This window comes from Bactrocera oleae, chromosome 4 (genome assembly GCF_042242935.1).
Source record: "Bactrocera oleae isolate idBacOlea1 chromosome 4, idBacOlea1, whole genome shotgun sequence".
Classification (NCBI taxonomy): domain Eukaryota; kingdom Metazoa; phylum Arthropoda; class Insecta; order Diptera; family Tephritidae; genus Bactrocera; species Bactrocera oleae.
The window spans coordinates 4,770,160-4,784,858 of NC_091538.1; the positions used below are offsets into that span (position 1 = coordinate 4,770,160).

Here is a 14,699-nt window from a genome sequence, read left to right on the forward strand (position 1 = left end):
CATGGGGAGTGTGGCACAAAGAAAAAGGCATATCAGGAAATTCTGCGGCAAAAATATATTCAACACTCGAATATTAACGAATATTTATATTACAAATAAATATGCTTACTTGAAAATATCCCATACATAATACTTTTATAACCATGTACTTATAAAAAAAAGTAATAATAATTTGCTTAAGCTGTACTTACCCCAGTATAAAGGATCTCTGGATTAATATGTGGATCTGGCATTTGACTGGAGTACTTGACAACGCTGCCATTTAAAGAGGCGACTAGAGATTTACCGGAAGACACCAGCGCATTGCTTCTCAACAAACGTAACATGCTTGGCCGTTACTTTGCTTTTTTTTTTTTTAATTGAAATGATAGCACTCTAGACAAGAGCTTCGTGGCAAATAGTAAAATATTTTTAATTATGTGACACTGCAATTATTTTAAGTGATTATTTGTGCTTTCGCTTTCGTCCACACGAGATAATACGCTTATATTCGCTTCGAATCTTTTTTGGCAACTGCTGGTCGTGTAGCTGTTTCGTACTATATGTTTTATGTTTATTAGGGCTGATTGCGCGCAACGAGGTGGGTAAATGACGGATGATAGGCAAAAATTTATATAAAAGCTAATGGCGACAGCTGTTCGCTGGGCACAGTTGTAGTGGAAGCTTTGCGTTCGATTTTAATTTGTTTTTTGTTGAATGAGAACGCTTTTGCGGACCGTTACTATTTAAAGTTTTTGTTTAAAGCTTTTATGGCAGCGCTTTTACAAATGCTTAGCTGTTTAGTAAGTTGTTAAAATAAACAATAATATATTAAAATTGCTTTAAAAAATACTTTACATTTTTAAATTATTAAATTATAAGCTGCTAAATAATTGTTAAAAATATGTATGTACATATGTACATACATATGTATGTATATTTTCACTCTTCCCAGAACCATCTTTTACAACATTTACCATCTTAAAGTCATACAAGATTTCGATATATTTCAATAGTCTATACCTTAAAAGCATCATGCTGAAAGTTTAAAAAAAATTTCCAATATTTTAATAGTTCTGAACTTCTAAAATGTAGTCGCTCAGTTTAATCAGCTCTAATAGTTTCTCTTTTTTTCTTTATCTAATAAACATACCTTTAAAAATTAAAACAATTGATATAGTAGTTTATTAAGACGCCCAACACTAATGTTGGCAGCAGTAGGGTCACACGTGAGTTAAAAGCTAGTATAAATATTGTAGATATTGTCTATACTTTAATATATATAGATGCATGTACATATGTACGTATGTACTTCCATGCTAGTTACATATATGAATAATTCATAATTCAGAGAGTAATAACAGAAGATTTATAAAGTCTAATACATTTAATTTAGAAACATGTATTTGTATTTAATTATTATTATTTTTAACTATATGCAAATGCCTGTAGACCTGAAGTTGATATGATTATTGATGAGTGTAATATCTCATGCACATATATGTATATACATAAATTTATATTTAATTACAAAATTGTACTTTATATCATAGTTTATCTATAAACAGGGTAATACTTTTAAAGTGTACTTTAATTATCTAATCAGCACAAAACTTCATTACCTCGTTCGTACTGGAACTTTTTCAATATTATACTAGCAATAGCGCTCAGAGCCGTAAGCATTTTTAACGCATAGACAACAAAATATATTGTAAAATAATAATAAATATGTCTTTATAATAAGATGTCTGAAAAGTCACTAGATATACGTCCACTAACACCAGCACTACAGCAGAAGGCGTTAAATGAGTTGAATGAGAAGCCCGAACATCTAGCCGCGGATATCACAGCGCTCCGTGCTTGGTTGCGCAAGCAGCCACATTTGAAGACGCGACAAAGTGATCAATTTATTTTAAACTTTCTGCGTGGCTGCAAATTTAGTTTGGAGAAGGCCAAACGCAAACTGGATCAGTACTATACTCTACGTTCAATGTTGCCAGAATTGAATCAACACAATTTCGTCGATGATCAACGTTTGCGTGCAATCATACGTTTGGGGTAAGCTAATCTCAGGCTTTTGACTACATGATTAAGTAATAAATTAAATTAAAATATTTGCTTACGCACTTTAAGCGTCACGCTTTATTTACCGCTGCCGTTAATGGAAGACGGTCCATGCATAATGCTAATGCGTCCCGGCAAATGCAATCCGCACGAATTCAATCTAACAGATTTATTGCGTGTAAGCTTCCTGTTACAAGATATTAGTCTTATCAGTAATGACAATATGATTATTGCTGGTTTTATGCAAATCGGCGATTTTGAGGATTTCAGCATGGCGCATTTATTACAGTTGAGTCCATCATTAATTAAACGCTTCGGTTTCTACGTCGAGGAGGGTATGCCGATGCGTATTAAAAATTCACATTTCTTTAATACGGGCGTAATATTTGAGAAGATGTTTGCTACAGTCAAGTTAGTGCTGCCAGCAAAGATGGTCGAAAGGGTGAGTTGGTAATATTGAAAACTTTCAAAATACTAGTAGATACAACCCTATCAGCTTTGCCCTCTGGCGTTTTTAACTTACTCATAGCTTATGTCACATAAAATCTATTAAAATGTTCTAGATGTACTTACCATTCGTTCTTTTGCAGGTTCAAGTGCACAGCACATTCGAGTCCCTTTGCGAAGCTGTGCCCATAAAGTATCTTCCAAAGGATTACGGTGGTGAAAATGGTTGCATTGAGGAAGTTGCTGCAAGAACTGAGCAGTTGATTTTGGATTATCGTGAATATTTGCTGGATGAACAAAATTATGGCGTCGACGAAAAGTTGCGCATAGACGATGTCTCTAATGTGGGAACGTCATTCGGTATTGATGGCTCGTTTAGAAAGCTAAATGTGGATTGAACAAAATATGAAATATAATAATTTTCGAATTAGTATTAATATTATTTTAAACTTAATGTTTTTTAATTAGAAATAAAGTCAAGACAACTTTAGCAAAAATTAACATATTAAGCATAAAGTGAGTCCAGTCACAAGCATCGCCCATATTACCTAACCTAATCTATTAAAGCAGATAACCGGGAACTTTTCTGTGTTTTTTCCATATTTTTTTTACCATTTTACCAGGCCCTAATCCAGTTGGTTGGGCGCGTAATTAGTCCTCAATGTAGGAGGGATTTGAATCTTCATTACATACAAAAACCAATAGTGCACTAAAAATTTGAAAGCTGAAATCCACATATTGTACAAAAGTGACCGCGAACTTGTTTATATTTAATGTACATATAATATGTGGGTAGAATATGCTTATCTGTCAAACATTTGCCAGTAGATAAATGATTGAGGTTTTTTCCATTCTATATTGCATATTCTATATTATCTAGCTACATTTGAGTCAATTATATTTTGCACTGATAACTATCTCAATGTGAGAATATGTGCATATGTATATACTTACAGTAACTCACTTAAATATTATGGAGCTTATTCACCATACAAGTATAGCAATAAAATTTTACACTTTCATTGGCAACCCTTAGTTGAATACATATTTTTAGACTAAGGCTAATGACATTATGAAGCGAAAAGTAAAGTAGTTAAAACAGAAAATAATTTGTAAAAATTTTATAATTTAAAAATCTGACAATGTAGAAGCGTCCAGAAAAGTTAAGCTCGCAAAGGTTTAAGCAATCACTAAAACAGTAAAAATAATGTGGCTACTGATATTAAAAAAAATTATAATATTTGAAATACCAGCTTGTAAATAAAAATTAGTATAATCGTTTTTTGTGTCTCCTTACTTTTATTTTACCATGATAATCTAATTCTAGTTTACTGATTTTATGCTTGCCATCGCAATTAAAATCAAGTCTGCTACTGTTTTTATGCAATGTGATGTTTTTAGAAGAAACTTTCACATCTTCAAAGCTTGCGCGATTCACTATTTTGAGGAAAAACTAAACATTGAACAGAGATTACCAAATAAGTACTTACATATACAGGGTGTTCCACAATTAATGCAAGATTTAAATTTGCCACCATTTATGTAGTAAAGTGTTGACAACCCTAAAAAATAAAAATAAAACACATTGACAACAGACAATTTAAACTTAGTAAAAATGAAAAGGAGCGTTACACGATAGAACAACGACACATTATTCAACAATATTTCAAAAATAATAAAGGCTTGGCGGCTGCAGTTCGGAAATATCATACAAAATATAATAGAACACGGTTTTAACTTCATCAACTGTGAAGAGATTAATTAAATAATTCCGCAAGGCAGAATCCATTTTTTATGGGGTAAATAAAAATCACAGGTACATTGCAACAAGCCCACAAACATGCGTGCTTTAAAAGAGGAGATTTAACGTTGCAGCAATAAAATTCAGTCATATTTATGTAGAATAGTCATGGAAATTTTCGACTAACGAGTGCATATGTGTATGGAAAGCCGTGGAGACCATAACTCATACTTATCAATAACCCTATCTTATGTACTTTATGATTCAATAAAAAAATTACAATTAAAATACTAAAAACTATGTCTTCTATTTAATTTCAAACTTGCGTTAATTTTGGGACACCCTTTACATATGTATGTATATTATCAAATCTACGCATCGAAATTCCTATCGGGCATGCATTTGTGTATCAATGTTTGTAACACCTTATTTTATCTATCACTCAATTAGTGTGATACCAGCAGAATATATTTTATTAATATCGCTCAGTTGCACACTTACTACAGTCGCTGGCAGTTGAGCGCAACTTCAATAAAACTAACTGTTTCAAGTACAAGTGTCAGTTTAAGGGCAACTCAGTGCGGTACAAAAAAAAAGTGATTGTAGTGTAAGTTTGCATTAATAATTATATATTTAAGTTATAGTGAAAAAAATAATTAAAACAAAATTAAAATTGAAAAAAGTTTCAAGTTAACGAAAATATAATTCAGTGTCTGTGTGCTGTACATATATACATATGTACAAATGTACATAAATACAGTTGTACAAAGAAAAAAGTCATTCAGTGCTTAATTATATATTTAATACTTGATTTCAATGAAAACATAAATATTATTCGAAAAGTTAATTAATCAAATATGTATATATACATATACATATATTTACAATTTTAATGTAAAAAGTGAAGAAAAAAATTTGAAACACTTTTACCCTAAGCTTCAACATAGTATTGTGTAATTGTTGAAAACACTAAATTTCTATGACATTTAGCCAATAATTTGCTGGCACACCTATAAAAAATTTGTAGATGAATACTTCGAGAACGCTTTTAAGCTTCCTTGAGCTACATTTGAATATGCATTGATTTTGATAACCGCCACACAACAGCCGACAAATTAATAAAATTCTACAATGTGCGCGCCTAATAAGGTTCACCCTAATTACTTGTATGGATATGCAACTAAAATACTTACTATTACCGAGTATAAATTTAAACATAAAATAAATAGTGCCACCTTTGAAACTGATGATAGACCAAAAATATGTGTGACCAATGGCTTATCGTTGATATATCAAAAGAACGTGCGAGTGCGTGTGGTTCCCATGGCGAATAAATGAAGTGAAAATGCTGAAACTCAATCAATTTAAGTGAAATAGTTGATATAAATAAACTATAACTCATTGCGGTATGCTAAGTGATAGCGGTAGTTGATACGTTCAAGCAAAAAACTGTTCAAAGTTCGGCTAGGCGTGTTACTGCGTGAAAGTACACGGCGTATGAGTAATGCGTTAATATATTATCTTTGTATGTACTTATTGCTGTTAAAAAGGAACCTTGTGCATAAAGTTCCATGCCCTTAACTGTAACTCTAAATTAATAAAAAATATATGAACAATATATATATTGGATTTATGTTTATATATATTGTATTATATGTGTATGTACACATATATATTTTACATATGTTTACATATTTTCATTGCTCGAGCTCATTGCTGTCCACATGTCCATATATGTGCTTATCACTGTTATTATTAATTTTCATTATCATTTTTTGATATCTTCGAGTTGACGCATTTGAACGCAACTGGATGTTACGCTTACATATGTATGTTTATGTATATGTACATACAAGGGTCTATGTACATATGTAAATAAAAATTTAACGATTTTTTTTTAATTTAAAACAAACAATGCAAAAATATATAATATAATATATAACTGGTTCAATGTACAAGTATCTACAATATACAAAAGGTATATACTTATGTAAATATACATATGTATGTATGTGTGCATAGCTAAAATAAGCAGTACATAGCTTTTAAACAACACTTTTAAGGTAAAACAAATATAGCATTCGTTTTTTGTATCTATAATCTATCTAGTAAATATAATATAATTTTAAACACTGATAATGATATTTTTTATCTTGTTCATGTGTAGAAGCATGACACCAGGCAAGATACAAAAATTGCATGCACTAAAAATGTATAACAACAACGTTCACATGGCTTAAAAAACCCAGAACTGCTTGCAGACGAAACAACCAACTTAATTCTAATCTAACCTAAAGTACAAGTGTTCTCATTTTATATAATGATTTTTTACGTTTGTGACAGCTTGAGAACTGCTGATCTACATACTTATATAAAACATCCACAGAAACAAACAATAAAAAGGATTAACTTCGGTTGCCGCTTACCGAAGCTATAATACCCTTTACAAATAAAAAATTGCCATGCAAGAAATTGATTTTGATAGATTACTTTGTATGACAGCTGTATGCGATAGTGATTCGATCTGAACAATTTCATCGGAGCTTGTAGCGTTGCCTGGGGTAATAATATATGACAAATTTTGTGAAGACGCCTTAAAAAATAAAGTAGTTTTACATACAACAACTTTATTTTGATTGGTTAGTTTGTATGACAGCTATATGTTATAGTGGGCCGATATCGCCGATTGCGACAAATAAGCAGCTTCTTGGTGAGAAAAAGATCTTTGCAAAATTTTAAATCAATATGTCTAAAACTGAGGGACTAATTCGCATATATATATATACAGACGAACATGCCCGATAGACGGGCATGGCTAAATCGACTTAGCTCGCCGATCAACGTACATATATTTTATAGGGTCTACGACATTTTCTTCTGGGTTTGAAAACTTCTGGCAAACTTAATATAAACTGTGCAGGGTATAACAATATGTAGACAAAGATAGAACAAATTGTAAATTAACTATTCCAATTATTTATATAATAATGAATATTTTAGGTACTAAAAAGGAAAGGCTCAGTTTTCTTCAAGCATATACATTATTTGCATGACATAAGTATACATATTTTAGCGTCAAACTCTTTGCACACATCTTTATTAAATATCACGATTTTACACAGCACTAAATTGCATGTAATTGATTTAAGTTATTCAAATTGAACATTTATGGCAGGCAATCAGTTCATGAGACCTTGAGCTTGCTACAATTTCGTGCGACTTTTAATTGTTTTGAATGTGAAAGATTCTAGAATAATGAGAATTTTGGAAATTTAGTTAAAAAAAAATTTGTATGAAAGCGCTAAGTTTGGAAGTCACTGAATATAAGATAAACAAGTACAAAGATTATGAAGACTGAAACGTCGAAAACCTGGATTTTCGTAGTTCAATGTTAAACAGTTATATGAACCCATTGCACACAATTTTGGGGGCAGAAAATCTATTGTTGAATCAACAAGACGGTAGGCAACCATTATATGCAGTATATATTTTTCGAAGTAAGATTATAAATATAATGTATATAATATTATTTTATCTCGTTAATTTCGTTAACCTCAGGTAGGAGTAAATTATTGATTACATTTTATAAATTGGTTGGTAGACACTCCTCTCTCTCTAAAAAAGGTATGAGCTCTTAATTCTAACGGGAAGGTTCTCCGCCTAACGGTTGTATATTTTTGAAAAGCCTTTCTTAGAGGTGTCTATCGACATATTTTACAGATTACGATGCGAAAAAAAACATTTGTTTATTTTGACCCACCCTAACGTATGTATGTATATACATATGCCTTATTTGGAAAGGCCTTGGTTTTATTGTCTGATTTAGTTGGATATAAATAAGGGGTGTCTTGTCCGATAACAAAGTGGCCCGGTGATACAGCGACAATTCAACAATTTTTAGTCAACGTTACCATTCAGAAATACAACAACATTAACATACATAAGCGCTTAGCGTCTATGTATTATATTCAAGAAGTTTTTGATAAAGAGAAAGTGCTCTTTGCCCTACATATATACATATGTATGTACGTACATATCTACTTGAAGAAGTGCAGTTAATGATTAATAATAGATGAAAAATAAAAAATAAAAAGTATGATAAACGAACTGCAACCAAAAACTGTATAATTAACATAATATGGTATAACGGTAGATTAGAACGTTGTCATTGTAACATGTGCAACAAGCGCTATCTTGAAGAATTTATATGGGTAAACGTAAAAATGTAAGCTTTCAATGGATTAACTGATAAAGAGCATGCGTTAGAAGGCATAACAGTGAAGTGTTAAAAATTAGCAGAATTATAAGTAAATGCTTAACAGCAGTAAAAGTAAGCAGTAAAACAAAGTACATATACATATCGAATTCAATACTAATTGCTAGCACTACTGAAATTGCTAATCTAATCAGATCAGGCAATGAGTCATACAAATCAGTTCGCGGTCGACAAACAGGTGTTCATTAGCGCAATAAAACGATTCATTGTGTACAAAATAATAAATATCAAGATCTTACAAAAAAGTTTATTGCAAATAGCTGGTGGCATAAGCGACAATAACAAGAACGTAAACGAGATAAACAATAGACAAAAGGCATGTAAAGTCAATAAAAATTTACAAATTATTTTTTTTTTTTCCTATTCCAGTTTATTATCGGTATCATTAAACCATGTCTAATATACGTCCCTTAACACCGGAGTTGGCTAAACGGGCGCAGGAGGAGCTGGGCGAAGTGCACGAACGTATCGATGCCGATATAGAACAACTACGCGAGTGGATACAGAAACAGCCACATCTCACAGCACGCACAGATGATCAGTTTTTGGTAGCATTTCTGCGCGGCTGTAAATATAGCGTGGAGAAGGCGAAGCATAAATTTGACAACTACTATGCAATGCGTGCTGCAGTGCCAGAATTATATAAAGATCGTTTTGTTAGTGACGCGGCTATTGACATTCTACATTCTGGGTGAGTACGAGTAAATACTAAATTTTGCACAGGGAAGCTAAGATATCGGTTCAAAAATATCTAATATAACTTCCGTCCTTCTTCCGAAGTCAATGTCGAACTCCAAGTGTATTTCTAAAAATTTTCTCATAAACAGTTATCAGCTTAAGCTCTTATAAAATCATTTAATTTTCGGATAATTACGAGAGCTAGGCTTTAGTTATACTACAATTTATGTACATAGGTTATAAATTTAACTCAGCGTGTTTTGAATCAAGAAACTACGAAAATAACCGTTGCGAACTGCAATACGTTTTTGGTAGATTTTCGCTTATTATCGTTCTAATATAATAGAAATTATTTGCAAATTGTTTTACGAAATAAAACATTTTATGTCTTTACAGTGTTTACCTACCCCTACCAAAACCCATAGCACCTGATGGCCCACGTATTCATGTCTCGCGTTATGGCGCTTTCGATAGTAGTAAATATTCCTTGGGTAATGTATTGAGGGTGCGCTCAATGCTTGGCGATATACAATTCCGAGAAGATGATAATGCAATGGTTATGGGTTTTTTGGAGGTGATAGACTTTAAAGGTGTCGGTCCTGGACATATTTTCCACTTCAATGCTGTTTTGGTGAAAAAGCTCGCCGTTCTTGGTGACAAAGCATGGCCTTATCGTCCCAAAGGTTTCCATTTTGTCAACGTCAATTCGAGTTGTGAGAAATTTTTGAACCTCGCAAAGAGTTTGATGAGTGATAAGATTAAAAAGCGTGTAAGTGTAGAATTGTTGCAAGTCATCCATATACACATATTGTATATATATTGGTATTTTCTCTTGGATAATTCTTGTTATTTATCCACATTTACAGTTCCACCTGCATTCAAATTTCGAATCCCTCTACAAGCATATACCCAAAGAGTGTCTACCGGCCGAATATGGCGGCAGCAATGGAACACTGGAGGACGGCATCAAAGAGTGGGAGAAGAAATTACTTAGTTATAAGGAATATTTTGAAGAGGAAATCAAATATGGTACGAATGAAAAATTAAGACGTGGCCGTCCAATTAATTCCGAATCACTTTTCGGTATAGACGGCTCATTTAGAAAATTAGATATTGACTAGTGTTTATGTGTTGTTTATCTTATAATTTAATAAAATGAGATTTTTACTTGTCATTATTGTATATACTTGTTATACTCGTATGTACAATTAAGATAATTCTACAAGTTTGTGAAATTCGCAATATTAGCTGAAGAGTATATGGAATGTACAAAACAAAAAATAATAAAATATTTAAATGTCAATTTTTAAAACGAATGAGAATTACTATAAAAAGAAGCAAAAGAACTACGTCGGGTCTATATAACTCGAACGGACCTGAGCTTGTAACTTGAAAGTTTCAAAAAAGACCAAAAAACAATCACAACAACAACTGGTGTGGCATAAACTATTTCAAACTTAGTTTTACAAGTAAATCCTAGTTATATGCTTAAAAAAATACAGCTGGATTGGATAAATCGTTGCCTAGGTAATACATAGATACATTTTATTCAACCAGACTACTAGTCTACTACTAAAGACTACAAGGCATTCAACAAATATTTGTTTTTAACATTAATGAACACAAAATGCTTGAAACAAAAATTACTACAAATTGTATGAAAAAACATTTAATACCTAACATCACGAATCTTATTTGGACGGTTTTTTGGCAGACTTTTTATATATGAATTCATGTGCGGCATCGTAGTGTGGACTTGCTTGCTCTCGAACACGTTGCATCCACTCGGCGATTTTTGGAAATTTCTTACCAACATTATAGTGTGCTAGTTCTACAACAAAAAAAGTATATTTTATTATTTTTTTTTTTAATATATGTATTTATATGAAATTCTTTACTCACTTGTTTGTTCCACTTCACAAGCACCAAATAAATCGGCCACAGTCATTTCATTGGCCACCACAAATTTTGTATCCTTCAACCAAATCTCCTCTAAAATTTTTAATTGTGCCTCCATTTTTCTACTTAAGATAGCCGCTTTTTCAGCGCTAGGTTTCGGTTTTATACCGTTAATGGGAAGTAACCACATATCAAGAAAATATGTTGCACAACCCAAACGCACACCGAAATGCTGCCATTCGAGAAATTCATCAACGCGTGCACGCTGTTGTAATGCTTTCGGATAGAGTAACTCACTGAACTGACCCTTATCGGCGAGGTATCTAAAACAACAATAATAACATTTTCCCACCTTTGTTGCTAACAACTCACCTAACCATCGCTACACTCTCACCTAGATGAAAGTCGCCATCTACGAGTGCCGGCACTTTTTGAAAGCGATTTATTTGTTGGTACTCCGGTTTCAATTGTTCGGCTGTAAGCGTTAATTAAAATAGTTGTAGTATGTTTACAGTTCTTGCCGAATGCACCATATATACTTACACTTCCTCAATGCAACAGGACAGTCTTCATATGGTATCTTACTCAACCGCAATGCAATCCACAAGGCGCGTGAGGGCTGCGACATTAAATCGTAGTAATATTTGAGCTTCGTCATTGTAGTATTTTGTTAAATAATTTATTTTCCTAATTGTGAATATATACACCTCCGCATAGTTGAGTCTAAAGTTCGTTTCAAAGCTTTTTAATGCATTCTCTTTCTATGTCACACACTATCAATTAGATATTGTGCTGTTTTGTTTTATCGCTGTTTTTAAATAATTTGTTATTTACTTTGCGCTTGTGTTACGAATTAGTGCATAACTAAATCAAGTAAAAATTGTGTATAGAAAGCTTTTTCTAACTAAAAGCTTAGTGGATGGGAATAGTTTTATTACGAAACGTGCTGCCTGATCGGTAAGATAGGTTTCCAAACTCACTATTAATTTTGAAATAATTTTCATTTTTAAGGGCATACCTAAAGTGAAATTAAAAATAAATCAATTTGTTTCATATTTCGATTGCTTATACCTTCAAAAGTAACATACTCAAATTTTAAATCGATGTCTCAAAAAGTTTTTGTGCTGTAGCCTTCTAAAATGTAGAAACTCAGTTTAATCAGCATTAAAGGTTTATCTTTAAATGGGCTTTTTTTAAAACTACTCCTTTCAAATGTGCTTGAGTGCTTGAGTGCTTACTCAGGAATAAAGGATCCCATCAAATTTTTCCTGCATATTCTGTATATACATAGCTCTCCAAACCATGACCTACCAGTATTTTACTCTCATCAGAAATCGAATTTGGCAGGTCGAAAACTATCGAAATTCAACTTCTTTTTTAAAACGTTGCCATTTTGTCAATTTTTAATATTTTGTTATTGTTCGACCGTGGAGCATTGCAAATACAATCTCTTCTAGTAGAGACTTTTTTTTATAGGTTTCATTCAGAAATCTATCATTTGAAATCACTGCAGCAGTGCAGGATTGTTTCTTTAGCGCCATCGAAGATCGCATGTAACTCGAAAAATATATAATTTTTTTTTTTAATTTGCTGTGTATTCTTAAAATATCTATAAATATAGCATTAAAATTTTAAAACAATTGAATTGGAGCATTTTTTTTTTTTATTCCCGAAAATCCCCGTTTAATAACTTTGCAAAATAAAATTACTTACTTGCAACCCAATTGCATTGGAACACACTTCTTAAAGTAAAAACTCATTGTTTTCAAATTGTAATATATTTTCCATTTTTTTCTTTTATTACTTATGTAAGGTATTTATAGTGATTGAATGACAATTTTTATGAACTTAATAAATTCCATATATTGAAGGAAGATTTCTGAAAATAAATAATGTAAATTTGTAATTAAAAAGATGGCAGGGTAATGAGAGGATGTGTTGATATTTAAAATTAAATAATTTTGAAAAAAATATAAAATTTAAAAAAAGGTTATATATGAAAAATAATGAACATAACATAACTTAAAAGTATGCTTTTTATATATATTTAAGCAAAAATTAAGATAACGTGTGCACAAAAATTATAAATAAAATAAAATAAAATGTTTTAAATACTAAAATTAAGTAATTTGACAAATGATGTGTGCGAAATATGGCGGAAGAGCGCTAAATAGTACGGGATTTCCTGAACCATAAGTGAATTTACGTGATAAATAATATATTTTCGATTTTGTACCATAATATGTATGTGTTGCTATGAGATTTACTGTTCCAAGTGCGATTTATATTAAACTCTTTCTTTCGTATTATTATTCAAAGTCTACAAAATTGCTATTCGAAACTTTTTTAAAGTTTCAATTGCCGCTGATTCTGATATAATTTTGTATATACTTTCCGACAACATAAAATATTCACAGTCTAATCTAAGTCTCGGTTTTATATTTTTATAGCACTGTTAAATCCTTTAAAAAAAAGATTAGATCGCGGGGAGATTGTACGTAATTTATTTAAAGCAATTCACAACATTTTGTTACCTAGCAAAGCAATTCATGCTTATCGATTGAGAGATTGAGATTAAATGTCTCACTTGAATACTGTATAGGTGTTTGCTTGATTGGAGAACGCGATTAATGAACTAAAATTTAACGTAATTAGTTTCAACGACAATTGATCTAAGGGCGTTAAAATATGTTTATGTTTTATTATGTTTGTATGTACAGTTTGTAGATAGAGATTAAAACAAAAGAGCTACATTATTGCCAGAAGCTATTAGAATTATGACAAGATGTGAGTCATAGTATGAGAAGTAAAAAAATATCTTAAAATTCAAATATGGTTCAGGCTCATAAACCGTACTAAAATTGCAATTATGAGTACATTACTTAATGAAATTAAATATTAATATACATATTATATTATGTAAGTATATTTATAATGTCATATTTTGTTAATATGAAAATATATGCAATATAAAATATATATTATTAAAAATTATTAGTGATTATATTGTTTTAGCTCAAAGATTATAAATATTGTAAGACTTTAATATTATACTAAAATCAAGAAATATTGTTAAATACATCGAAAGCGTTCATAAAAATTCTTTTGAACAAATATAAAATATTTGATAGCCGCAAAGAAGTCACAAATAAATTTTAATAAAACACATTTTTAAATACACCAAAAGCGTTAAAGTATTTTGTACTTATTGATTTTCATTTGGCTCGTAAATTGGAAAAATAAGTAAAATTTTAATTTTCGTTTACGAAATATCAATAAATCACATATGCATACATAAATGCTATGAACATCAAATGAGTTTGTTTATATAAACGAAATGAAAACAAAAACCAATTTAGTCCAACTAAAAAAATAAACAAACACGGACAGTTGTACTTAAGTTTCAAAGAGAAAATAATTTAGAGCTTACTGAAAAATCTCATCGGTTTTGTATGTTATATATATAGGCAATATTTCGAACACGTTTAACAATTAAATGCCTAGTGGTTTAAGACAATATGCACACAAAAAATGGAATTCGCGTATTTGAATACAATTAATATTTAAACTGTTAATTAGTTTTTAGTTTTACTTAAAATGGTAATGATAAACACA

At 31.1% G+C, this 14,699-nt stretch overlaps 5 protein-coding genes across 7 annotated transcripts in view; 2 read left to right on the forward strand and 3 right to left on the reverse strand.

The window, feature by feature from the left end:
* The window catches only part of Aldh (Aldehyde dehydrogenase), a 7,201-nt gene extending 6,434 nt beyond the window's left edge, over nt 1-767 (reverse strand). Inside the window, exon 1 of the mRNA XM_014246716.3 lies at nt 192-767. Coding sequence (XP_014102191.2) covers nt 192-326 — 135 coding nt within the window. The 5' untranslated portion in view covers nt 327-767. The remainder of the gene's footprint in view (nt 1-191) is intronic.
* Nucleotides 1-2,991, forward strand: part of LOC106626851 (uncharacterized) — an 18,386-nt gene extending 15,395 nt beyond the window's left edge. Inside the window, exons 4-7 of the mRNA XM_036374607.2 lie at nt 1,574-1,654; nt 1,724-2,037; nt 2,113-2,485; nt 2,634-2,991. Of these exons, the coding sequence (XP_036230500.2) occupies nt 1,574-1,654; nt 1,724-2,037; nt 2,113-2,485; nt 2,634-2,888 (1,023 nt within the window). The 3' untranslated portion in view covers nt 2,889-2,991. The remainder of the gene's footprint in view (nt 1-1,573; nt 1,655-1,723; nt 2,038-2,112; nt 2,486-2,633) is intronic.
* LOC106626856 (glutathione S-transferase theta-1) lies at nt 1,142-11,823 on the reverse strand. Of its 3 annotated transcripts, XR_011396230.1 has the most exons (8): nt 11,628-11,823; nt 11,457-11,559; nt 11,088-11,407; nt 10,862-11,016; nt 3,981-4,052; nt 2,617-2,873; nt 2,130-2,461; nt 1,142-2,060 (listed from the first exon to the last, which is right to left on the reverse strand). XR_011396230.1 is itself a non-coding variant. In XM_014246725.3 (4 exons), exons 1-4 carry the CDS (start codon nt 11,740-11,742, stop codon nt 10,877-10,879), a joined length of 678 nt encoding a protein of 225 aa, XP_014102200.2. In that variant the 5' UTR covers nt 11,743-11,823; the 3' UTR covers nt 10,693-10,876. The 3 variants fall into 3 exon arrangements, 1 of the variants encoding a protein (XP_014102200.2); XR_011396231.1 differs by lacking the exon at nt 3,981-4,052; XM_014246725.3 differs by lacking the exons at nt 1,142-2,060; nt 2,130-2,461; nt 2,617-2,873; nt 3,981-4,052 and having other exon boundaries at nt 10,693-11,016.
* The window catches only part of LOC106626855 (retinol-binding protein pinta), an 11,283-nt gene continuing 1,275 nt past the window's right edge, over nt 4,692-14,699 (forward strand). The window contains exons 1-4 of the mRNA XM_014246724.3: nt 4,692-4,838; nt 8,877-9,198; nt 9,582-9,954; nt 10,052-14,684. Of these exons, the coding sequence (XP_014102199.1) occupies nt 8,900-9,198; nt 9,582-9,954; nt 10,052-10,306 (927 nt within the window). The 5' untranslated portion in view covers nt 4,692-4,838; nt 8,877-8,899 and the 3' untranslated portion in view covers nt 10,307-14,684. The remainder of the gene's footprint in view (nt 4,839-8,876; nt 9,199-9,581; nt 9,955-10,051; nt 14,685-14,699) is intronic.
* The window catches only part of LOC106626813 (clavesin-2), a 27,223-nt gene continuing 25,367 nt past the window's right edge, over nt 12,844-14,699 (reverse strand). The window contains exon 5 of the mRNA XM_014246649.3: nt 12,844-12,963. Within this exon, the coding sequence (XP_014102124.1) occupies nt 12,925-12,963 (39 nt within the window). The 3' untranslated portion in view covers nt 12,844-12,924. The remainder of the gene's footprint in view (nt 12,964-14,699) is intronic.

Coding starts and splice junctions, on each gene's coding strand:
- LOC106626856 (XM_014246725.3), bottom strand. CDS start 11,742: ATGACGAAGCTCAAATATTACTACGATTTAATGTCGCAGCCCTCACGC. Junction 11,560..11,627: donor TCCTGTTGCATTGAGGAAGT/GTAAGTATATAT, acceptor TAACGCTTACAG/CCGAACAATTGAAACCGGAG. Junction 11,408..11,456: donor GAGAGTGTAGCGATGGTTAG/GTGAGTTGTTAG, acceptor TTGTTGTTTTAG/ATACCTCGCCGATAAGGGTC.